Raw genomic sequence first — 25370 nt, 5'->3', positions numbered from 1 at the left:
AAGAAAGGGTCAAAGCCATGGCAATTACTAGGGAACAGTTTGATTGGAATGGAGGAATCATTTGAGATAGGAATAAGATAGAAAGATCCATGTAGAGGCTATGTCTGAATAGCAAGGAGTCTTGAAAGCCAGGCTAAATTTTTTTTAAATGATAAAGCCTACCATTTCCCCAGCCCAGCCTCTATATGAATAGAAAGGGATGTGGAAGTGACTTTTTAAGTCCATTCAAGCTCTGAGAATCAGTTTTTGAAAGTACGGATGCGTACCCCCACCCCCAGAGATTCTGTCTTAATTGGTCTCAGGGGGGACTTTTCTTTTTTAAACTTCTCAGAGGACTCTAGTGCAATTGGGAACCTCTTCCTGGACGAAGGAAATGGCCAGGCATGTGCCTGCAGAAGCCCAGCTCAGGGCCAGGTAGAGGTAGCAGGTGCCCAACACATGTGAGTCAAATTAAGTCAGCAATATTGCTTGTACCAGAGCCAGCCTGATAAACCTCTCTTTTACTAGAGTCAGCTATATAATATTCAGTTGGCCACATGGTTTCCAATAAAAGAAATCACTTCTGCCTGCCCCTGCCTAATCCTGGAAAAGCCCATGATGCTCAATGCGATATTGAGTCTGTTTATAAATTTGGCCATTTATAGTTCTCTCACTGCTATTTTAACATGACCATTTACAAGGCCTTACACAATTTGCCCTCGGCCTTTTTACGTCTCTGATCTTCTCTCTCCCACACACAACCCAATGACTCCATTCCTGCCCCACTACACTAGCTTCTTTGTTGTTCCTTGAATACACTAGGCATGTCCCTGCCTCAAGGACTCCACACTGGCTCTTCCACTGCCTCCCCTCCCCTCCCCTCCTCTTCTCTCATTTCCCTTCTTCTCTTCCTCCAGACACATGCAAGGCTCAACAGCTCAGGTCCAAGTCTTTGCTCAAAGATAACTTTCTCGATGAGCCCTGTCTTGCCAATCTAATTTAAAATTGCATCCTCATTCCCATATAGGCACTATCCATCCTTTCTTCCCTGCTTTATTTTCCATAGCACTTATCTAATATACTATGCCTTCCATACCTTCTAATATACTATGTCAGTTACTTCATTGTGTTTGCTTTCTATTTCCCATAGCACAATGAAAGCTGTATGAGAGAAGGGATTTTTATTTTGTTCTCTGTTGCATCCCCAGTGCCTTCAAGGGTGCCCAGAACATAGAAGTTGCTCAGTAATCAGTGTCTATGCCATCAGTACTTGGAATGCTTTTACTCATCATTTAAGACTGAGTTTGAACAGTTCCTCTCTGAAGCCCACTCTGATTTTCCCTTCGCCAAAGAAAGGGGTCCTTCCTTCCCTGTTCCCTTTGGCTTTTCCTGCGACTCTTTAGAGCTTTTTCTCACATGTGACTGACTTTTCTCTCTCTCCTACTGCTTCTGAGCTCCAATGCTGGGGGAGGGCACAGGACCCTGCATCTAAGGGAGACTGGACAGGTGTGTGTAAAGGAAATGAACCAGAATTTAATAAGAACAGCTTTGACTATCTTTTAACAACACTTTCTACAGTTGTATACCTAGACAGTTCTCCATTTTATTCCAGTATGTTGACCTCAGTGGTCTGAAATGTGTCATGAGCACATAGCAGGTACATGAGCTTTCCAGAGAATCGTAGGGATGACCATTGGCCCCTGACGTTAACCTATTTACCAAGCCCTGTCGGTGTTACATCTTACAAATTCCTGAATTTGTTCACTTCTTTCCGTTCTCTCCAGCTCTCTACTCTCACCCATGGTTATCTCTTACCTGAAATACTTCCTAAATGGTGGACTCTATCTAGTCTCTTCCCTGGGACCCATCCCCTGCCCAGTAGCCAGAACAGGCTTTTAATACACAAATCAGATGATGTCTCTCTCCTGCTTTTAAACCATTCAGAGACTTCCCATTGCAACTAGTGCAAAGTGTGAAAGTCTTACCAGGGCTCACAGAGTGCCAGCAACTTGCTCCTGCTTCTCTCTTTACCTTCATCTTAGGCCAATCTCCCCTTAGTTACTGCCATGATGCTTCCTTAAATGCTCTAGGCTTTCTTGCTTCAGAACCTCTGCTGGTTCCTCTGCCTTGGAATGCTCTGGATCTCCTGTCTGGGATGCTCGCTCTTCACTTGGATAGCTTCCAGCCTCTCTTCTAATCTCAGTTCAAATATCTCCTCAAGAAAACTTGCCTAAACCTCAGGCCAAGAGTGCTGTTTTGTCATACGCCCCCAGGGCTCCAATAGTTACTATTTTGATCACAGTCTTCTTACCTGAATAACTCTCCCCATCAGACTGGAAGTGTCTACCAGAGTTCAAGCCAAACAAGGGCAGGTATGTTAATCTGTTTGTGTGTTACTGTATCTTCAGATCTAGGTCAGTGCCTAATGCCTAGTAAATGCTCAATAAATTTTTCTGGAATGAATGAATGAGACCTAGGTTTTTCTATCGTATTTACTGTGTATCCCCACCCCTAGCATAGTGTCTGGGACATATTAGGCACTCAACAAATATTTATTCAATGAGCAAACTGATCTATCTTTCAGATATTGCCTTCTTAGGCCCTTCACCAAGGCTTTCAATTTTGAACATTAATATTTATTCAACTGTTTTCTGAAATATCCTCTTACTTTGAGGGGTTTACATGAAAACAATGACTATAAACTGCACCCTAAACTCCAGATCTGGGTCTCATACATTCCAGCCATAGTTCCCTCATCGGTGTGGTATGATTTGTAGGAACTGCATCTAGGCCAACCATGCTCTGCAATTCTTAGCTCTTCAAATGAATAGAGAAGAAAATGTGCAGGCTGCTGGTCTCAGGTGGTCAGAAGGAAAACACTACCGCCTGGCTGTTGTGGGTGGGCCTTGGCCTCACTGCCTGGCTTCTCCAGGACTGGAAGGGCTCTGAGAAGTGGAACTGTTACCATGCAGGGCCCTGGGGAGCCTGCTGATGCTGCTGAGAGGCTGCTGTGTGTGCTGACTGTGACCCTTGAGCCCCCGGCTGGGGAGAGGGGCCAGGCACAATGGCTTCTTTCACGGGAAAACTTTACTCTGCAAACCCAGGTTTGAATGCCTGAATCTCTCTCCTCTTGATAAATCACAAGGGACGAGAAAAGGTTTGTGCTGTTTGGCTCTCTGTGAGACTAGCATGGCATGAGGTTCCAGCAGAGAAGTCTGAGTCCCTCTGCCTGGGTATCCCAGCTTGCTTGCTCATGGAGAGTTTGGGACTAAATATAGGGGGGCGGACTAAACCCTATGGATATATTCTGTGAGACAGCCTAACAGGTTCTGGACCTAAATAAGATAGGCTGAGAAAAGAGACTGAACTGCTTTTCTTAAGCCACATATAATCATATGTTTTCTTATTGGAAGCACCCAAGGTCATCTAATTTTGACAGAAATCTAGGGCCTCTCTTTCCTGACCTTCTGAGAAAGACTTCTACTACTATAAGTCAGGTTTGTTGGCTTGCTTTTTCCTTTCAGGCTATTTTACTTCATGGAGAAAACTTAATCTAGTGACAGGATAAAAGAGTGGTACAGTGCAAAGACTGATCCTCCTCAGAAACAAGAGATGTGTGATCACCACCACAGACCTTGGTGTTCTTTCTACATAATGAGGTGGATGGACTAGATCAGCGATTGGCAAACATTTTCTGCAAAGGACTAGAAAGGAAATACTTTAGGCTTCTGGACTGTATGGTTTCTGTCACAAGTAGTTGACTCTGCCATCATGGCATGAAAGAAGTCATAGACAATACATAGGTAAATAAATGGGCATGGTTGCATGCCAATAAAACTTTATTTACAAAAACAAGCAGTGACCTAGATTTGGCCCAGGGACTATAGTTTGCCAACCCTGTAAGACATTATCTCTTAAAAGTGTTTATGTAATAATTCTAGGATGTGATTGCCAAATTTGCGTATCAGCTGAGTCTAGGCAAATATTTAAAACATTCACATCATAAATATGTGTGTATGTGTATATATATATACATATATATATACACACACACACCTATTTGCACATATCTGTATGCCTATTTCTGATCAAAATGGAGTAAGAGACTGAATTTACCTTCCTGCCTAAAATAATAAACAATGAACAGAATGTAAGAGACAATGGTTTTCAAGACACTGGACATTAGGCAATGAAGGACACCGATCCATGAGAAATGGGAAACAAAACAATGTTGCCCCAGCTCAGCGCTTTGAAACAGGCTGCAATACAGGGAAACCCGGAAGGCACCTGGGTGGCTCAGTTGGTTAAGTGTCTGCCTTCAGCTCAGGTCATGATCCCAGGGTCCTGGGATCAAGACCCACATTGGGCTCCCTGCCCAGCGGGGAGCCTGCTTCTCCCTCTCACTCTGCCTGCAGCTCACCCTGCTTGAGCCCTCTCTCTCTGTCAAATAAATAAAATCTTAAAAAAAAAAATACAGGGAAACCCAGGTGGAGCCCTGGGGACTCATGAGTTCAGGAGAGGGAGCTGAAAGCACAGGGAGATCAAGGTGGCTCAAGTTCACAGAATGGAGTATCAGAGAAGAGAGAACTGAGAGATGGGATGAATAAATGAATTTCTGAAATCTGAAGAAGATCCCCCTTGAGTATTCAGTAGGATGCACATTAGTGCATGCATGTAAAGAACTACCAGAGGCAGGGGAAAAAGGAAAGAATTAGAGGTAGCAGTTTCTAGTGTTCACACAGGGTACAGAATAGTACCTGTTCCTATCAGCCAGGCTGGAAAACCTCCTGATTCATAGGGTGTTCAGCAGAATGTGGTATTGGGGTAAAGAGACAAATGTATCACTGAAACAGAACGGTCTGGAAATATACCCAAACATATAATGACAACTGGTTTTCCACAAAGGTGCCAAGGCAATTCAGTGGAGAAAGAATAAGCTTTTCAACAAATGGTAGTGGAACAAGTTGGGTAACCATATGCATAAGAATGAACTTCAATATATACCTCAGGCCTTAGGTAAAAACAAACTCGAAAGAAATGATAGACCTAACTGTAAAACTTAAATCCCTACAATATGGATATAAAGCTTCTGGAAGAAAATATGGGAGAAGATCTTTGGTACCTTGGAGTAGGCAAAATTTCCTAAATACAATAGCAAAAGAACCATCTCAAAAAGAAAAAAATGAATAGATTGAATTTCATCAAAATTAAAATATTCTGCTTTTTGATAGACACTAAAAGAGTAAAAAGACTGTCATTGACTGGGACAAAATATTTGGAAATTTATATATCTGATAAAAGACTTGCATTTGAAGTATATAGAGAACTCCCAAAACTCAGTAAGTAAACCAACAACCCAATTAAAAAACAAAAACAAAAACAGGGAAAAATTGAATAGACACTTCACCCAAGAAGAAATCAGGATGGCAAATAGCACACTAAAAGATGCTCAACATTAACAACTACCAGGAAAATGCAAATTAAAATCACAAGAAACCACTGCAGACCTAGAAGAATGTTTAAAATTAAAAGACTGACTACAGCAAGTGCTGGGGAGGACGTGGAGAAACCAGAACTGTCAGACACTGGTGGTAGGAATGTAGAGTAGTCCCGCTACTTTGGAGAAAAGTCTGGAATACTGGAAAACAGTCTGGCTGTTTCTTAACATGTTAAACAAACACCTACTATGTGATCCAGCCATTTCACTTTTAGGTGTTTAATCAAGAGAAATGAAAGTGTGTGTCCATACAAAGAGGAGTAGACGAATACCTATAGCAACTTCATTTGTAACAACCAGAAACCGGAAATGACCATACTGTCCCTCAGCAAGTGGGTGACAGAACAAACAACAGTCTAGCTGTACAATGGAACACTAGTTGACAAAAACATGCACTGTTGATGCATGTTACAATATGGATGAATGTCCCGAAATAATTAACCCGAGTGAAAGAAGACATTCCCCCCAAAGTATGAGTTCTTTTATAAAACATCCTAGAAATCTAATCTAATCTACCTATACTGGGAGTAGATCAGTTGTTGCTGGGGGTGGACATGGGGTGGGGCAAGGGTGTGAAGGCATGATTTTATAAAAGGGCATGAGGTAACTTTTGGGGGTGATGAATATGTTCATTATGTTGACTGTAGTGATGGTTTCACAGGTGTATCCATGTATCAGAACATCAAATTTTAGACTTTAAATATATATTATTTATTTATGCCACTGCCAATTATCTCTCAATAAAGCTGTTAAAAAACTTTTATGTCAAACATATATAAATATCTAATGTATCTTACAAATCATTAAAATAAGATAAATACCTATCAATAAATGAACAAAGGACCTGACAGGCAACTCATAAATGAATGTAAATGACTAATAAATATTAAAAACCAGAATTCTTAAAGATCATAAAGAAATAAAAATTTAAAATGATATAGTTTTCAGACTGTATTTTGTGTATTCACCAATTAAAATGGTAAGTGTAAAAACTCTTGGTCATAGCTACTGTTGGTAATATTTTAGGGAAGTGAGAATTCTCAAATAGTGCTGTGCACATATAAATAAGTAGAACTTTTTTGGAGGACCATTTGAAAACAGCACAAATTAAAATATACAAAACTTTTGACACAATAATTCCACTTCTAGAAATTTATCCTAAGAGAGATGCACACAAAAACTTTAGGAATAAGAATATTCACCTTATCTATGTTTTTATACTAGCAAAAGATTGCAAAGAATCTAAAAGTTCAATATTAGAGAGTTGGTTGAATTTGATACCTCCTACCAATGCAGCCACCAGAATTAAAACTGTAGAAGAATATTTAGAGACATGGAAACATAATTGTTATATACCAGTTAGTGAAAAAAGTTGTAAGCAGTATATGGAATATGGTTTTGTTTTAGACAAAATATTGCATATTAATGGCTAGGAAAAAGATATTTGCACTGGTTTTATCTGGGCTAGGCAATTATAATTTTCAGTTTTTTATTTTTGCTTCTATTTTTAATTGTTCTACAATGAAGTTGTATTGCTCTCATAATAAAAACCCCAATAAAAGTTATTTTTTTGCATACTACCAGTGTTAATGCCCTATAAATGATACTGTGAGAAATATTAATTTTGAGTCTTAGTGACCCCCCCCCAAATTGAACAGAAGCCTGCAAAAAGGTGTAGGTGTGTGGGGAGGCGTGAGATGCTGCTACTCTAAAATTGGAGCCTGGAGGGACCTGGACCCAGACCACTAAAGGGGGGTGGCATGGGCCTTGCCCTCTGTAGCAGTTGACACAGCTCAGGCCTCCCAGCAGAAAGGACAGCTGTTAAATAAGGACAAAGAAAATTAGCACCCGTCTTGCCTAGGACAATGGATCTGGTTAGGTTGGGTCCACTTTGCATGGCCAAGCCTCCACTGGCAATTTTCCATGTCTGTGTCATACAGCAAAGAGTAGGAGAGCAACAAGGGATTTATTGGTCCCAAGTCTTCACTTGCAGTCATGGAAAGAGAGGCCCATATGGGCCCATGCATGTGTTGCTCAATCAACATTCCTTCTTGGAAGTTCCGGCAGTGGCTTGAAGTAAAATCAATGCCAGAATGTCTGTCAACTAAAACAGTAATTTCTGGAATAGAATCACCTACTGAGAATCTCAAGGCTTGAGTTCTAAGGGAGAAGAGTTAGCTCTGATATATGGCTTTAAAAAACCCCCAATCTCCCTTCTTTCCTTCTTCCCATGAAAACATGAGACTCAAGGTCCATGACTTATTATCTCTATGCCACAAAACCACAAAGTTCTCTGAATCTGGGGCAGCCAACTAATCTCATCGATGGGAGAAATACATACACAGGAATGTCACCATTTACTGGCCACAACAGGGTTGGCAAATGGCTTTCATCCTATATATCAACTGCCACTGTGCTTGGTGGAAATGTTAGAATGAATTCCAAGGCAGTGCCTGGGCTGAATGAAAAAGAATGACGTGATTGATTGGAGATGTGTTGGTTGTTGGAAGGGGCGATTAACAGTATCTTCGCCACATATTTCCATCTTGGTCTAGAACATCTGTTACCCTCAAAATAGGGTTTCTTCCTTAAATTGCTCTCGCTATTGATTACTCTTACAGGATACCAGATTCTTTCAAATATTACTTTTAGTACATCATTCTCCTATTTAAAAACCCTCTAAAGATCTGTCCCACATAGTAAATCTATTTCCTTGTCTAATAATCAAGGTCCTCTACATTTGACACTGTTTACCATTCTAAGTGCTTAGCAATCCTACACAGACTTAACTCCCTGACCTAATTTTGTACCCGGAGCAGGCGCTCTGGTCTAAAAGGGCCACCAACAGGAGCCAGGGATGGGAATCAAATAAGAGCAACTAGGCTAACAGATCAGGATGAGTCAATAGCTGGGGAGGCTCAAGATGGAGGAGGCATATTAGAATTCTTGGGGTAAGGGTCAAAGCCAAAGCTGAGTGGACAAGCTCCAGCTGAGGCTTGTTCCTTTAAATGGTCTAGTTTCTATCCCAGTTAAGCTGCCCATCATCACTTTTAAAGTAGCGGTATCTTATAGCTGTTTCTTTACAGATACCTGATATATCTGCTACACATTATCATCACCAGGCTAATAGTATCTTCTTCACCCTCAATGTCTATTTCCTTTCCTTGCTGCCTATTTGAATCCCACCCATCCTTCTGTGCTCAGCTCCAAAGCATCAGTTAGGCCCTGGTCTGTTTCAAATGACTTACTTCCCAGAGTCTTGAAACTTGACATCATTTCTTACTTCATCTCCACAATTCTGTGCAGATCCCTCCTTCTACAATGCTGGCGAGGCATCAACATTCACCGCTAGAGTCCATGTTGCCTAAGCAGTTATGTTCAGGGAACTTATGGTTACTGACTTGCTGTCCCATTCAAATGGAACAGTCTGGATCTGAACTAGGGTATTATGGTGTCTCTCAACTGTTAGATTTAAATACCAGTCTAAGGTAACAAAGCACTATAAACTAGCGATGGAACGCAGCAGCATAAAGCACAATAAATTCTTATTGCTTATGACTAGAATGAGACAAAATATTATTCCAGAATAGGGAGAAAGAAAGTAAAACTATCACGGAAAAATATGAGCAGGTTAATTTTTCCAGCATGCTGAATGGCACCTGAGTGACCCAAGAGTTATTTGAACTTGAAAATAAACCATTGCTGCACACTCTGCTAGTGATTGGGCTATGATTAATAGTTATGACAATTTCTCATAGTGATGAGTCTAAAATAAAAAAAAAAGCTTACAATGCTCACATTTAATTTGGAATACATTTACCATTTATAAGCCAAAAGAAAGCAGTTTGAAACTTCCATGAATTCTGATTAACATGATGTGGAAAAACTCAATGCCAAGCTTGTGTAAGTTATAGGAAACAGAATAGGGCTACTTGTCATTATATGTGTCTTATTTTTAGGATCAGATCAGAAACAGAGAAATTATAGGCTTTTTCCATATGCTCATACACTATGAGTATTCTTCGTTAATTTCAGATCATAATGAAACCTGAAGGCAATCTTTCTGTTTGTAATCCTATACCGGCCATGTTGATAAGTCTGACTTAGCAACATGGCCAGTATGACTAGGCACCCTTTGCCCTCCTGCTCTTTGCTAGGTGGTGGGGAGGAGAAAAGAGAAACTTGCAACTTTGAGCCAAAGGAATAATTTTGGTTACCATTAGCAACATTTGGGGCCACAAAGAGTTAGCATGGTGATTTCCCCCATTTTGTAGACCTTTTTTTTTCCCCCCCCAGGCCTTTGAAGGCAGATAATTCTTCTCTTCCACCTTGACTTGACCCTCTCCAGAAGTCATGACAGGAGTACAGAGGTTCCTGTGGCATCTCCATGACTCTGGTGTGAAGGGTCCAGGGCATGGATGCCCTCATATACCTCTCTGCTACCAGAGGGCACCAGCCATGTGGGCAATAACCTGGTGAAGGTTCCCATTGACAGATGCCAGAGAAGCTGTACTTGGTAAAGTTATTTAAACACTCCGTTTAAGGAGTCCATCTGGGTTGGTTTCAGGCCCTACTTATAGAAGGCTAGCCTAAATAGAATTACCTAGCTTTTTCTTCTTGAAAGCTGATGATAGCTCTAGTTTACTTATGAGGAGGTCATGGTGGCACACTGGGGTATGGTTGGCAAGGGGAGAGGAGATATAGGAGCTATTCTTACTACTCTGCTTTTTACTTACTTACTGTTCAGTGAGTCAATCTGATTGAGAGGATCTGGACTGTGGTATTAGCCCAAGAGGATTCAGAAAGGAGCCATGTTGGAATCTAGACAAGCTAGAGTCCAGACTAAGATCTGCACTCACCTCACATGGAAAGTCAGCCAAGTTTCCACTGGTGAGTCTGAATTCTGTAGGCAATTTAGTGATTTCCTGTTGGCCACCCCCTCCTGCTGCCTCCCTCCCACCTGCAAGCAGTCACCCATCCATAAATCCTGTCCAGCCCTGGATTTCAGCCCAATGTTCCAGAGATTTGGACTCACCAAGGAGAGCAGAATTCCCAGGATCCAGGACCAGCTGTGCTCCCAGAGGAGACGTCAGCACTGAAGGAAGGTTCGGTCCAGTGGCTGAAAGCAAGGCTCTGATGTCTTCCAACCGTGTGGGGACTTGGGGGGGATCTGTGGGAAGGTAGATGGGGAGTCAGGCAGGGTAAAGCATGAAGGCTGTAGTAAGGGGGGAAGGAAAGATGGGCATGCATTGAAGGCAGGCATTAGGGTTGCCTTTTAGCATCATTTTTTTCCCACAGAGAAAGTGTACCTATCAAGGTGCATCAGAATTTCAAGCTTAGTATTTGGTGCCCCAAACAGTAAGGTCAGTAATAAGAATCAGGCATGTTGACTTTAGGAGTTCCTTACTGTATACCACTTTATACCACAGTACCACTGGGTCTCTATAAATGTGTAGGCAAATTAAACTATATTATAAAAATACTCTTAAAAAGCCAACACTTCTTCAGCATTTATTATATGCCAAGTCCTGTGTTAAATAGTTTTCATTCCTTTTTTCATTTAACTCTTACGGTATCCTTTAGAACACTCTGTTACTGTCCCCACAGATATGGATACATCACCACAGGAATTTTTTATCTTAGAGAGCAAGAGAGCGCACACACATGGGGGGGGGGGGGAGTAGAGGGGGAGGAGAGAGAGAATCTTAAGCAGGCTCCATGCCCAGCACCGAGCCTGACACGGGGCTCAGTCTCACGACCCCGAGATCATGACCTGAGCCGAAACTGCGTCAGATGCTTAACTGACTGCACTATCCAGGTGACCCAGGAATTCCTTATATAAAAGAAGCCTACCAGTGACGTTTTCTATGAAGAAAAAGGTTTATTTATGAAGTTGATAAAGTGAATTTGCTTTGTGGTCTGGATTTTTACGCCCACGTAGGACCAGATAAGCAGAACAGGGATGATTTGTTCTTTAAAATCTTAGAAGGAGTTAGGGCTGAAGTCATCAGGGGTCTAGTTAACCAGAGCCCAAAGTGACACAAATGGGAAATAGAGTGGCTTATCATTTCCACTGGACAAATAAAGAGGAGAGCACCTATTGAAGCTAGTGGTGAGAGGACTCAAGATTCTCTGAGAAAAGAAGCAGAATCCTGTTTCCCCACTTCCTACATCTCCCAAGGGGGACTCCCATCTTTTTCTCTAGAGCACTTGTTGGAGTCTGAAGAGAAGCAGGAGTATTTCTTTTGTAACTGATGGTCATTTCATCAGTGTTCAGTGAGGGCCTATTATGTGCCTGTCACCTTGTCAGACACTTGTTAAGGGTGGCAAGTAAGTCATGATGGCTTCAGAGTCCGCCTCAGAAATATGCCTTCTGTCTACTCTGCCTTGACTGCAAAAAACCATTGCATACAGAAAACAATGATGAGCTTGAGATTTTTACATCTGTATCTATATCTATACATAAATTATAAAGACATTATATATGTTATATATAATTTAAAAATATTCTTTGGGTATAGGTGAAAACATCATGTTTGGGTTCAGGAATGCTCTATTTGAGCTGTGGCTCTGTCACTCACTAACTTGGGCAAGTCACTTAATTCCTCTGAGCCTTAGTTTCCTTGTCTATAAAATGGTGAGGAAACTCATCATTTCCTAGATCTCTTTTTACTCTGAAATACCAGGATTTTAGGAACTGATGGTAGTAGTTTACTCCAACCTAGAGTCCCTTCCCATTTTTTTTATTTTTTTAAACTTAAGTAATTATTTTTTAAAATTTAAATTCAAGTTAGTTAACATATAGTGCCTCCCTGGTTTCAGGAGCAGAACCCAGTGATTTATCACCCACACACAAGACCCAGTGGTCATCCCAACATGTGCCTTCCTTAATGCCCATCACCCATTTTTTTAATATTCCCTTGAGGATACTGAAATTGAATACTGAATATTCCCTCAAGAATATTAAACTCAAGGGATGCTTGGGTGCTGTAGTCAGTTAATAGTCAGCTCTTGGTCTTGGCTCAGGTCATGATCTTGGGATTGTGGGATCCAGCCCTGTGTTGGGCTCCCTGCTCAGTGGGGAGTCTGCTTGAGTTTCTCTCCCTCCCTCTGCCCTTCCTGCTAGTGCTTTCTCTCTCTTAAATCAATCAATCTTAAAAAAAAAAAGAATATTAAACTCAAGAAACCTTTGCTTATTTCCTAAAAGTCAAAAAGGGAGGTTATGTCCCATCTTCAAAACCATCAGGTCTTCTTGGGCCAAATGTCAGCCCCTCCTAATGCCCTTAGAACTTTTATCATATTGTTCTTCTTTGGTGCATGTCCATTTGATCTTCCGAGGGAAACCGTAAATTCTCCAAAGACAGAGGTCACCTCAAATTGATCCCAACACTCGAAACGGAACTTAGAGGCAATACGTCATGAATATTCATTCAACAGCCACAGGAATAAATGAATGAAAGTCGCATTACACATCAAGTCTCCATGCTACAGGTTAAGTCACAGAGCTTGGCCTGAAAGCTCAGTTTTATACACAAAATCCCTTGTTTAAAAATTAAGCCTCATTTTTGGCTAATTAAGACAAAAAGAGAGACATTATTTCTATGTTCATAGCCACCTATACAACTAAAAATACTTGGATTAATAAACCAAGGCTTCTGATCAAGAAAAGCCCTCTGCTTAAGAGTCTAACCAGTGATTTTTTTTTTCCCCATCACGTCTGATTAAATGGGAAGATGTCCTACTCATCCAGCTCCATGTTCACGGTCACACTAGTCTTCAGTCGCAACGCTGCAAGAGCTGCCTGGCAGAACGCATGCCCTTCATTGGTAAAGCTACTGTAGCAACCACGCATCCTAGGCTCTTGTCTCTGTCAGTGCAGGCGACAATCAAGGCTTATTTTGGGAGGAAAAGCCCACAGGAAGCCCCGTAACTCAGTGTGGGGCAACCGTGCCTGGGCCCCGGGCTCCAGACTCGTACGTAGCTCAGCCGGATGAAACCCAACACAGAACAAATGACATCTGTCACAGAGCTGCCTTCCTGTGGCTTTCTAAGATGACTGGAGGTTTATGCAGCCACTGGTGAGATGAAAACCCGCCGGGGCCTCTCTGAAACCTGAGCGGGCAAGGGCTAGAGACCCTAGGCTTTGGTCTATGAGCAATTGCAGGTATGGAAATATGAGTATAAAGTTTAATTATTTTTCCCCAAGGAGGTCTCTAATATATGAATGTGTGTGTATGTATGTATGGTGTGTGATTCTTCATATTTCTCATAGATTCCTTTTTTTCTTAGAATGATAGCTTTCTCTTAGTGAGAAAACTAGCATGAGGGCTCTAATCATTGCTTTTTTTTAAAAACTTTCTTTTTTTTTTATTATGTTATGTTAATCACCATACATTACATCATCAGTTTTTGATGTAGTGTTCCATGATTCATTGTTTGCGTATAACACCCAGTGCTCCACGCAGAATGTGTCCTCTTTAATACCCATCACCAGGCTAACCAAGTGGGATTTATCCCTGGGCTGCAAGGTTGGTTCAACATCCGCAAATCAATCAATGTGATACAATACATTAATAAAAGAAAAAACAAGAACCATATGATCCTCTCCATAGATGCAGAAAAAGCATTTGACAAAGTACAGCATCCTTTCTTGATCAAAACTCTTCAGAGTATAGGGATAGAGGGTACATACCTCAAGATCATAAAAGCCATCTATGAAAAACCCACAGTGAATATCATTCTCAATGGGGAAAAGCTGAGAGCTTTCCACCTAAGGTCAGGAACATGGCAGGGATGTCCACTCTCACAAATGCTATTCAACATAGTATTAGAAGTCCTAGCCATAGCAATCAGACAACAAAAAGAAATCAAAGGCATCCAAATCGGCAAAGAAGAAGTCAAACTCTCACTGTTTGCAGATGATAGGATACTGTATGTGGAAAACCCAAAAGACCCCACCCCAAAACTGCTAGAACTCATAGGGGAATTCAGTAAAGTGGCAGGATATAAAATCAATGCACAGAAATCAGTGGCATTCCTATACACCAACAACAAGACAGAAGAAAGAGAAATTAAGGAGTCAATCCCATTTACAATTGCACCCAAAACCATAAGCTACCTAGGAATAAATCTAACCAAAGAGGCAAAGAATCTGTACTCAGAAAACTATAAAATACTCATGAAAGAAATTGAGGAAGACACAAAGAAATGGAAAACGTTCCATGCTCATGGATTGGAAGAACAAATATTGTGAAGATGTCAATGCTACCTAGAGCAATCTACACATTCAATGCAATCCCCATCAAAATACCATCCACGTTTTTCAAAGAAATGGAACAAATAATCCTAAAATTTGTATGGAACCAGAAAAGACCCCGAATAGCCAGAGGAATGTTGAAAAAGAAAAGCAAAGCTGGTGACATCACAATTCCAGACTTCCAGCTCTATTACAAAGCTGTCATCATCAAGACAGTATGGTACTGGCACAAAAACAGACACATCGATCAATGGAACAGAATAGAGAGTTTTTTTCTTTTCTTTTCTTTTTTTTTAAGGTAAGACAAAAACAAGCTTTTTTACTGCAGCCCACCAAGTTCCAGACTCCCTGGGGAAGATAAGCCCAGGGTCCCTAGTCCAGGGGATAGAAGGGTTATTGTTCCCAACATGGCAGAGTCCAGCACTGGGCAACAGTGAATATTAGATGGTATCCCAGTGGTTGTTATTTCTAATATCTGTGTTATGCCAAGAACTGTGTTAGACTCTAGTCAGGGGTTCTTATATTTGGGGGTACTATAGTCTGAATGCCTGTGTCCCTTCAAATTCATAGGTGAAGTCCTAACCCCCCAAGGTGATGGTATTCGGTGACGGGGCCTTTGGGAGGTGAGGCAGAACCCTCACGAGGGCCATTTGCGCCCTTATACCTGAGACCCTGGGGAGCTGGCTTGTCCCTTCCGCCATGGGCAGAGACAGCAAGAAGCCAGTGGTCTGTAACCCAGAGAAGGGGCTTTAGCAGAACCTGACCATGTTGGCATCCTGATCCTGGACTTCTAGCCTCTAGAGGTATGAGACATAAACTTCTGTTGTTATAAGCTGCCCCGTTTGTGTTTTGTTTTAGCAGCCTGAAAGGACTAAGACAGGGGGCTACCCGTGTGGACTTTAGGTAGGTTGGACTATGAACTTCTTGAAATTCTATGAAAAATTTTATAGGTACGAATTTTTCTGGAGGGGGTCATCAATAGTTTTCATTTGATGCTCAAAGAAGTCCTTAATGCAGAAGAAATTCACAATAACTTCTTTACTTCTTGAGCCCTTGCTGACAGCCGCCTCCCCCTACATGGACAATCCCCATCGTGCATTCACATCAAGACCAGCATCTAAGGCTTAGTAAGGTAACTGAGTTGCCCAAAGTCACACAAGGTCACACACTGAATAAACAGTAGAGCCAGCATTCAAAATGATTTCTGCCTGGCCCCCGAGTCTGTGTTCTCTCTACTGGAAGGCCCTAAGGTGGGAGGAATAGAAGGCATATTGCTTTTATGTAATTAAATGGATCAGGGATAAAGGGAGGGGGAGGGTGGGCTAGACAGTCAGCCTCGAGGTGTTTACCTAGGATCAGCAGCTGCGTGTTCTCGGTCAGCTCTCCATGGACATTGGCTGCTCTGCAGGAGTACAGGCCCTGATCTGAGGGGGACACGTCTGTGAGCAGCAAGGAGCCCTCGTGCCCATGCGGAGGGGAGCCCAGTTTGCTTTTATTCCTGAACCAAGTGACTTCAGCTTCAGGCACACCTAGGAAGAAAAAAAATAAACACATCAGCAAAACACACTCAGGTGACCCTGGAGGCAGTTACCACCGCTTGGCGGACCCTCTCAGGGGTTACTCTGCAGGAAGCATCTGCGTGGGCGTCTTCTACCATCCTCTGGCCAAACTAAATAATACCTGTGACCTCTCCGTGGTCTCGAGAGCTTTAGCTTTTTAAAGCTCACACTGAAGAGGCAGGAAGAGAGAGTCCAGTTAACAGAACAGGAAGTGGGCAGCTGGTAAAAGGCACTTGTCAAGATGGAAGGAAAGTACCCAAACTCTGTGGGGAAGGTAGGGATGGACATAAGCCCCAAATCTATACAGCGGTGAAAATGAATGATTGACAAGTACATGAAACAAACATTTAGTAAGAAAAGCTGGACGCAAAAGAGTACACCCTGGATGATCTCATTTCTGTAAGTGACAAACAAAACCCGATAACATCAATCTGTGCTGTTAGTAGTCAGGGTGGTGGTTCCTGTGAGAGGGAGGGACAAACAGGGAGGCGTTGGGACTAAGTGGGGACAAAGGTTGGTCAAGGGTAATTCTCTGGTTCCTGACCCGAGGGCTGGTTTGGTGGGCTTGGTACCTTTATGATATGTCTCCTTTTCAGTACAGATACTACACTTCAGTAAAAAGTTAAAAGCTATAAAATATTAGTATTTTGTCTAGTATGAACCAGACAAAAGAAAGCTGCTGGAACCTGACCAGAACTGACACTATACATGGAAAATACGCTTGTAATTTTTGGATCCTACGTATTTTCTTAGAACAAGAGAACACAGAGCTATGGCCATAACACCACAGAGAAAGAGACAAAAGAAAGAGACAAAAAAAAAGTACTCTGTTCTTTCTTCAGTCCAAGATCTGTGTTTGAGGGAGAGAGTGGGGAGGGTGGATGAGTTAGGATGGAGTACCTGCCTTTGGAAGTTGGGCTCTGTCCTTTAGGGTCGTCACTGATTGAATGTGTTCATTCACAATTCATACGTTGTTACGTTCTAACCACCTCCAATGTGATAGTATTTGGAGGTAATTAGGTTTAGGTGGGTGGGGTTGTCATGATGGGATTAGTGCCCCTATGAGAAGAGACCAGAGAGCGAGCCCTCTCTCTCTCTCCATCGTGTCAGGACGTGGTAAGATGGTGGTCTGCAATCCAGGAAAAGAGCTCTCCACAGACCTGCTGGGGCTGGCGCCTTGAGCTTGGACTTCTCAGCTTCCAGTACTATGAGAAATATATTTCAGACATTTAAGCCACCTCGTCTATGGATATTTTGTAATAGCAGCCTGAGTAGGCTAAGACAAGGGGGCAACCGTCGTTCTTTAGGAAGTTTCCCTGTGGTTGCCATGCTGGCAAGCAGGCCCCGGGCCAGGACAAGCCTTCTGAGATAGTCTGCACAGGAGGCCCCGCAGGAGGCTGAGCTCAGAGTAAGTTGGGAGACAGAAAATCTGTGGCATCAATTCACAGGTCTCTGGGGAGCAGAAAGCTCTATTCCCCGCTGCTCAGCCTGCTGGCCCAGTTCAAAAAGTTTACTCAGAACTCTTGGGTGTATGTCCAGGGTACGTTAATAATGTCAAATCCTGGTCAATGGGGGTCAAAGCCAGGAAGAGTCAAAGGACTTGATCTTTTGTCCTGTGCTTTTCTGAGTTGGGGCTACATGCTGCATTTGGGGCAAGGACAGTGTTGCCCTTAGTGGGCAGCCTACTGGTGAGGACACAGACGTCTTCAAGGGATTGCCTGCGTACCTGTTACTTGTCCTTGAATCTGCTGAACAGAACTTGCCAGCAGTCTACTCTGTAACACCCAGCTCAGTGGCTCCCCTAATTATGCCCCCCTTGGCACTTGCTGCTCCTGAGCTCCCAGAAGGAGGAAGTGGGATGGAGGCGGGAAGGTGGTCTCACACTCCCTCAACAATGATGAACTGCCTTGTGGGAATTCACCGGTATCCTGCCTGCTCGGCTGCCTCAGGTGGGCCTGGAGCGGTGGCCCAAGGTGGTGGTCAAAGTGTCTGGCCAATCTGTAGAGCCTTCCTCCCTATTACAAGGACCAGAGAAGCGATTCTCTGGTTTTCTCTTTTCTTCCAATTACCAATAATTTAATGAAAACCACTAAGGATCACCGAACTGGCTGGAAGGAGGAGGCAGGGCTGCTGAAATGGGATAAAGACTCAGATACTGCAGGCTTGTCACATCGGGAGAGGCACACCTCATGATGCCTGATGCTCAAATGCAGGAGACGGACCAGGCTGGCCTGGCCTCCGAATATACCTGGACAGAAGAGGCAGGTAAGAGGCAGAAAAGCTGATTTTTCATTGCAGCACCACTAGGGAGAGCAAGAGCATCATGATGTCTAGCCATGCTAGCTTGGACTTTGGACCTTGAGCTTAGTTTTTACGTGTAAAAAAAAAAAAAAAAAAAAAAAAAATCCACAGCATTCAAGAGAAAGCCTCCGAAAGGCAAGCTGAAGAAAACATTCCCTGCCATTTCTGTCCTGAAAACACAAGGAGAATCTAGGTCCTACAAATCCTTTCCTGTCAGTATTTCCCTTGTTATGAAGCGCTCACATGCAGCGGGTAGGTTGGCACGTTCTTTTGAAGAGTGCTGTGGGTAGCAAGCACACAATCCCCGCTAGGACCTAAGACTGTTCTAGAGCAAGGCAGGTACAGTAAAGGAGCTGGACTAAATGGGCCCTCGGGTCCACGAAGTGAATGGGGGAGCGAACACTCTCTCCACCACTGTGCTGACGGGAATGGTGTGTGTGTCTCCAGCGCCAACACTCCTGAGGATCTCTGCAACATGGACAATCCTGCCGTAAGTCTCCCTGCTACTCCCAGTGCATCCTTCTCTGGAAGGGCCCCTGCTCCTGCCGGACAGTCAGAGGCAGAGACACGGAGGAGAAGAGAGGCAATTGGGGGGTGGGGGTGAGAAACAAGAGGCGGAGGGAGAGAACCCAGGCTCTGAGAGAGACCTGGAGCCATTTCTCACTTCCCCAGGAAGTGGGTCCAAGCCTCTTCCATTCCCTTAATCACTCTGCCTCACGCCCCCCCGCCCCCATGAAATCAGAGTGTTTGCCAGCATAAGACAGGTGCTTATCAAAAGGACTGAATTCTCCAGGTAGGGTGGGGGGTGGGGGGCTCATGGGAGACATGCAAACATTCAGGATAGCAAGGGGTCGAAGGAATTTGCTGATGGAGGAGTTGTGTCTGGTGGCACATGTTGGGGGCTTCCTGCCTGGGACTGTGGGCCTCAGGCAGAGGGTGACACAAAAAAAGATACCTTAGAATCTCTTTAGTCTCTTTCACAACTGATTTTGACATCCTTCAAACACAGAAGAAAGGAAGAGGAAACATTAACAAGGCCTGAGAGAGCTTTTTTCTGTTTTTTTTTTTTTTTTCCTCAAGAGATCATAATGAGCCTTAAGAGAACATCACCAGCCATTGTTTAAACCAGAATCCCTTGAAAAGGTACCAGATACACATGCCCAAGACCGACGTTCAGAATAGCTGAACATAGGGAGTACATGAAGGTCAGGGACCGTGCAAAATATCCTGAACATGCGAGAGGAGAAACAACACTTGGTGAACGTTTGCTATAAGCCAGACATTTCATAAAGGTAATCACATTGTTCAAAGAGATGAAAGAATCTGCCTAGAGTGATGTTAGTTTGAATCCCTGACTGATTATGTGGGGACAGAGCCTCTGTCTCTCCCTACCTCTCACCCCGTGGTCAATCAGTGACCTACAAATGGCAGAGGGGAGATCCACACTCATCCATTTGATGCCACGGATTCCCACCTTACCCTGTGCGCCCCATGCTGCCTGCCCCTGGACCCAACTGCCTCTTCAGAGAAGATCAGAAATGCTACGCTACTGTTTCTGAACCGTCAAAGTCTTATTTTCTACTCTAGAATGAACCTTTCTGCTGTAGCTGTAACACCAAGATTATTGTGAGGAGGGGTTTCCAGAACCCATGTGTGCTGGCTTTGTCAGCTCTCTTCTTGTTGAGAAGCTGGTCAGGTTGTGGGAGACTTCTTTTTTTCCTGGGCTGTTGTGATGTGACCACACATTTTACCAAAAGAACTGTCTAAAAAATGACAGAAAGGACACTCTACCACAGAACACTGTCCAGTGCTATGTTGTTGACAAGCTGCTTGGAGAGGCTCCACGGTCCTGGCCTCCCTGCTATGATCTGTGTATAAGACAGAGGAGGAAAAAAACCCTGCTTTGCCTTTTTCCCTTTGGTGGCATGTCTTATCAACAACACAATGCTCTCCCTGTTGCTTGAAAGAACCAATAAATGAGTCTGGTCATAATGGGTTGTAACTTGAGATGATTATAAGGATTAGTGCCTTTGATCTTCACAGGGCCACCAGGTAGGGTGATGCTGTAATATTCTTTTTTCAATTCCAGACAGGATAGTCTTGCTAAGCAGACCACTTGTTATATTTGGAAGGCTGCTTGCACCACACAGCCTGTCAGCATCTCGAGCTGGGGTGTCCACTGAAAGGTGCACCTTGACACGATGCCCTTGAGCAGCTTCTTCCATGGCTTGGTGCAAGAAAAGGAAAGGATACAGTAACTAAAATGTCAGCCATGCCAATTATTCTAAAGAACCACGGAAGTCTGGAAAGGAGGTTTTTCAGCCTTCCACATTTCTCTGTACTGACTGGGGCAGACATTCATAGTGGTTCACCAAACCGGTTTCCCTCTTTTGCCTGGGTGCCCATCTAGGCCATGTTGCTCAATATCCCTTGTGGTGGGGAGTGGCCAGGTGACAAGAGGGACTGTGAGAAGTGGTCATATGTGTTGCTTCCAGGTGTGGCCCTTCAAAACCTTCCCAACCACCCTCCATGCTTTTTCTTTTTCCCCCTCTTCTGGTTGACAGGTTAGAGATAACCCCTGGGAGACCTTGAAGGGCATGTGTTAGAGCCACAAGCATTCCGTGACCCTGACTGTGTGGGGCAGCCAGCTCTCTGGACTCTTCTGTAAATAATAATAAACTTCTATTGTGTTTGATCCATGATATATTTGGGGGTCTACTTATTAGCATAATCTAGCCTACCTTAATGAATATACTACCTGTCACTGATTCCTCAACTATTTATTTCTGCATCACCAGTCCTAACAATTTTATCTCATAAGTCCTTCAAAAACTTCCTTTGTTCTTAGAAGAAAATCCCAAATTGTACCATAATCTATGAGAGCATGTAAGATCTAGCCCCTGTCTGCTCTCCCCCACCCTTCAGCCACAGGTCATGCTACTTTCTTCTCTGTTGTCTGAACTACAGCCACCCCAGCCATATTCTACTGCTTTAGAGGCAGCCTGCTCTTTCTACCTCAGGCCCTTTGCACATTCTGGTCCCAATGACTGAAATGCTCCCTCCTCCCCCAACCCTTTATCTCCTACTAGGTCTCCTGAACTTTTCTCAGGTAGAGAAAAAGTATGGGAGTGATACACTGGATTGGATCACTTTTCAAAAAGAATGCTCATCATACTCATTGCTTAATATTTGTTATGTTTAAGAGTTGGGAAGAATTTGTGAGGCTGCATCTTACAAGGTGAAAGCATATATGTACAAAAAGTTATTTAATGAGAAACTGCTAACAACTCATACATAGAGGACATGAGTTACTCTACATAAATTATGTAATATTCTTAATATGGAGTATAAAATAGCCATTAAAATTACACCATAAGAGAGCCATAAAGCCACTTCTATTAGTAAAGTAAAAGTCATTCCTACCGCTATTGCGCATTACAACACTCGGTATTTTGACGGGAGACTCAGCTCAAGGATGATTTTTTTTTCCAGCAAATTCACAGACTGACCGTGTCATCAAAAGCAGGCTCTTGCCCACCACTTTGAATAAATACCTTATTTAACAAAAGGTATAATGACAAAGATACACAGATTTATTTTAGTCAACCACGATTAACACAAATAGTTCTACGCATAAAAATCAAAATAAAGACTGTCATGTGCAGGGCCAGGCAAAAAGTGGGCATGACAACCTGAGATCTCATGATGAGGTCACCAAGAGCGGGTCTCTGGATGAAGTCAGGGAGACAGGGCACCAAGTGGCCAGAAAGAATTGGCCAAAGCTGATTTTAGTGTCCCCGGTTCCCCATGGTCAATGCTTCCTCACCTGAATTCTGGTTCTCTCAATCTCCTTTAAGCGCCCACTTCCTTGTTGCATGCCCCCTTGCTCTCCATTGTCTTACTCCTACCTGTCTCATCTCTCAGGAAGAGATCTAGCATGGTCCATTGTATCTCCAGTTAGTGCTGTGTCTCTGAGGCACATGTTCACAGTGGTCCGGTGGGGGATGATGGTTCTGCACAGAAGGCCCCACATGCACCATCAGTCCCTGCATGAAGTCCAGCTCCTTCATGGGAAGCCCTCTTGGAGGGTTTGTCCGACTCCTTATCTGGGAGGGCCGGGCAGGAAGGGATATGACTGAGGAAGGTTTCACTGACGAGGCTGGACACACAGGCCAAGGGAAGTTTTTTTTTTTTTTTTTTTTAAAGATTTTATTTATTTATTTGAGAGAGAGAGAGCATGAGAGCAGGGGAGGCTCAGAGGGAGAAGCAGACTCCCCGCTGAGCAGGGAGCCCGACGTGGGACTCGATCCCGGGACTCCAGGATCATGACCTGAGCCGAAGGCAGTCGCTTAACCAACTGAGCCACCCAGGCGCCCCAGGCCAAGGGAATTTTTACAAAGAGAAGCTAATGTATGATGACAGAGATAGATTTATAGTTCTGATTTCCTGGAGGTACCAGAATATTTCAGAGAAAACCAGACTGGGCGCCTGGGTGGCTCAGTTGGTTAAGCGACTGCCTTCGGCTCGGGTCATGATCCTGGAGTCCCGGGATCGAGTCCCACGTCGGGCTCCCTGCTCGGCGGGGAGTCTGCTTCTCCCTCGGACCCTCTTCCCTCTCGTGCTCTATCTCATTCTCTCTCTCTCAAATAAATAAATTAAAAAAAAATCTTAAAAAAAAAAAAGAGAAAACCAAACTGACTGTTCTTTGGAAACAACATGCTTTAGATTAAGATCTTCCTCCTACTTATTCTAAACTGGGTTATGTGGCCTATAAATCACAGGCAGAGGTAAAACCTCTGATTTTGGGGTGGAGATCTAGGCTCAAAGAAAGCCCCAGAGAAGGGGTGCCACTGCCTGTCCACTCTGTCCACTGAGTATGGCCAGGGAACCCGGCTTTGGATTTGCCACAGAAGGGGATATCTGATGAGGATGGCAATCAGGGGACTGGAGCTGGGCCCTAGAACAGCAGCTGTTCATTTCTGGGTGCTGTGGGTGTGAAGACCCTTAGGGTAGATATCACCCACTAGTGGTCCAGAGGAAGGGAGAATCAGCAGCTGGGCTTTGTTTGGCGGCTCTGTGTTGGTGTTTTTGCCTTTTTAATGGAAGGTAAATACCTTTATAAAGAATATACTACTACCCCTATTGTCTACTCCTTCTCTGCTTCTTTCTGACTTTCTGTTCCTTATAGGCCTCTGAGTTTGCAAGGCCAACTGGAGGGCAATTCCTATATATCACAGCTCCTAATAGCACTGTTTTCGTTCATGACTCCTACCCACTTCTTTTTTTTTTTTTAATTTTTTATTGTTATGTTAATCACCATATATTATATCATTAGTTTTTGATGCAGTGTTCCATGATTCATTGTTTGTTCATAACACCCAGTGCTCCATGCAGAACGTGCCCTCCTCAATACCCATCACCAGGCTAACCCATCCCCCTACCCCTACCCACTTCTGATGAGAGTAAGCTCCAGATTCCTGTTGGTCTTACCTCTGCAGCCTCTCTGATGTTCCTCCACCCTTTATCTTTCCATCACCACTGCCCTGAGTTTGGGCCCCCATTACCTCTTCTCTAAACTACCAAGACAGCTTTTTTTTTTTTTTTTAATGATTTAAGTTTTAAGTCATCTCTACACCCAACATGGGGCTTGACCTCACAAACCTGAGATCAAGGGTCACATGCTCTGCCCACTGAGCCAGCCAGGCACCCTGACTACTAAAACAGCTTCTTAACTGGCCTTTCTGTCCCAGTATTTCCTATCTTCAATCCATTTTATGAACTGCTGTTGGCTTACTCTTCTGGAAGTCTGGCTCCTTAATGCCACTCTCTGTCTGCCTTTTTCTGAACTCCTTGGCCAAGCATTTAAGGTCTTCCGTGGTGCAACTGCAACCCAGCATACTAAAGCCTAAGCCCCTCCATGCCATTTCTCTACTCTGGGCCCCAGCCAGACCAAAGCACACACTGTTCGCTTACAGTCTTGGGCTTTCCTACTTCCATGAATTTTTCACACTCATTTGTTCACTTGGAACACTCTTTGCTTCCATCTTGGCACATGCAGTGTGCAAGGCTGAAGTTAGAAACCACCTCCATCCCAGCCAGAATTCATCTTTCCTCCTCTAAACTTCTGTAGCATTGTCCATTTTCAGGGTGACTGAGGTTCTTGCCTTAGCTTTCCTACTAGCCCTAAGTCCCTGAGAGTAGAATCTGTATTTATCTTTGTATCCCTCAACCTAGCACAGGGTTCCATTAATATATGAACAGATGAATTAACACATGAATGCATTTCTCACCTGCAACTTGGCAGTTAATTGTTACATTCACTCCTTGTACTGTTTTGATGGTGCTTCCCACATCAACTGTGACGGCAGGCTCCTCAGTGTTGATCACAGTCCCTCGTGATGTCTTCACTAGTGGTTTTCCTGAAGGTGGGAAGGAATGTGAGATTTTACTAGATGGTGGCTGTGGGCTTGGGGTGTTCCCTTGAAACATGGGCTGACCCACAATGAACAACTGGTATACCCAGGCTTTTCCCACTAACCATGTTTTCCTTTGAAAAAAACTGTAACTGCATGATATAGAAACCATCCACCCACCCAACTCATCTACCATAGAACTGTCAGGAAAAGAACACAGATTGAAGAATCTGAGGATGGAGCATAGTATCTAACAAGCTGGGATGATTTGTGCATTTTGTCATTAAATTTATAAATGATATTTCTCTTATTTTTAAAGGTTTTTTTTAAAAAAGATTTTATTTTTCTTTTTAATTTTATTACGT

The 25370-nt window shown here is 43.3% G+C and overlaps 1 protein-coding gene across 1 annotated transcript in view; it reads right to left on the bottom strand.

Moving 5' to 3' along the window:
• Positions 1 to 25370, bottom strand: part of ADAMTSL1 (ADAMTS like 1) — a 407202-nt gene that overhangs the window by 81187 nt on the left and 300645 nt on the right. The window contains exons 21-23 of the mRNA XM_073880850.1: positions 24883 to 25011; positions 16082 to 16261; positions 10512 to 10646 (exon numbers count right to left, since the gene is read on the bottom strand). Coding sequence (XP_073736951.1) covers positions 10512 to 10646; positions 16082 to 16261; positions 24883 to 25011 — 444 coding nt within the window. The remainder of the gene's footprint in view (positions 1 to 10511; positions 10647 to 16081; positions 16262 to 24882; positions 25012 to 25370) is intronic.

The sequence above is a fragment of the Callorhinus ursinus genome, unplaced genomic scaffold, assembly GCF_003265705.2.
Source record: "Callorhinus ursinus isolate GAN/ISIS: 27379988/994484 unplaced genomic scaffold, GSC_fseal_2.0 scaffold39, whole genome shotgun sequence".
Taxonomy (NCBI): Eukaryota; Metazoa; Chordata; class Mammalia; order Carnivora; family Otariidae; genus Callorhinus; species Callorhinus ursinus.
The sequence above is the reverse complement of the archived record's forward strand: the minus strand, read 5'-3'. Positions and strand labels throughout refer to the sequence as shown.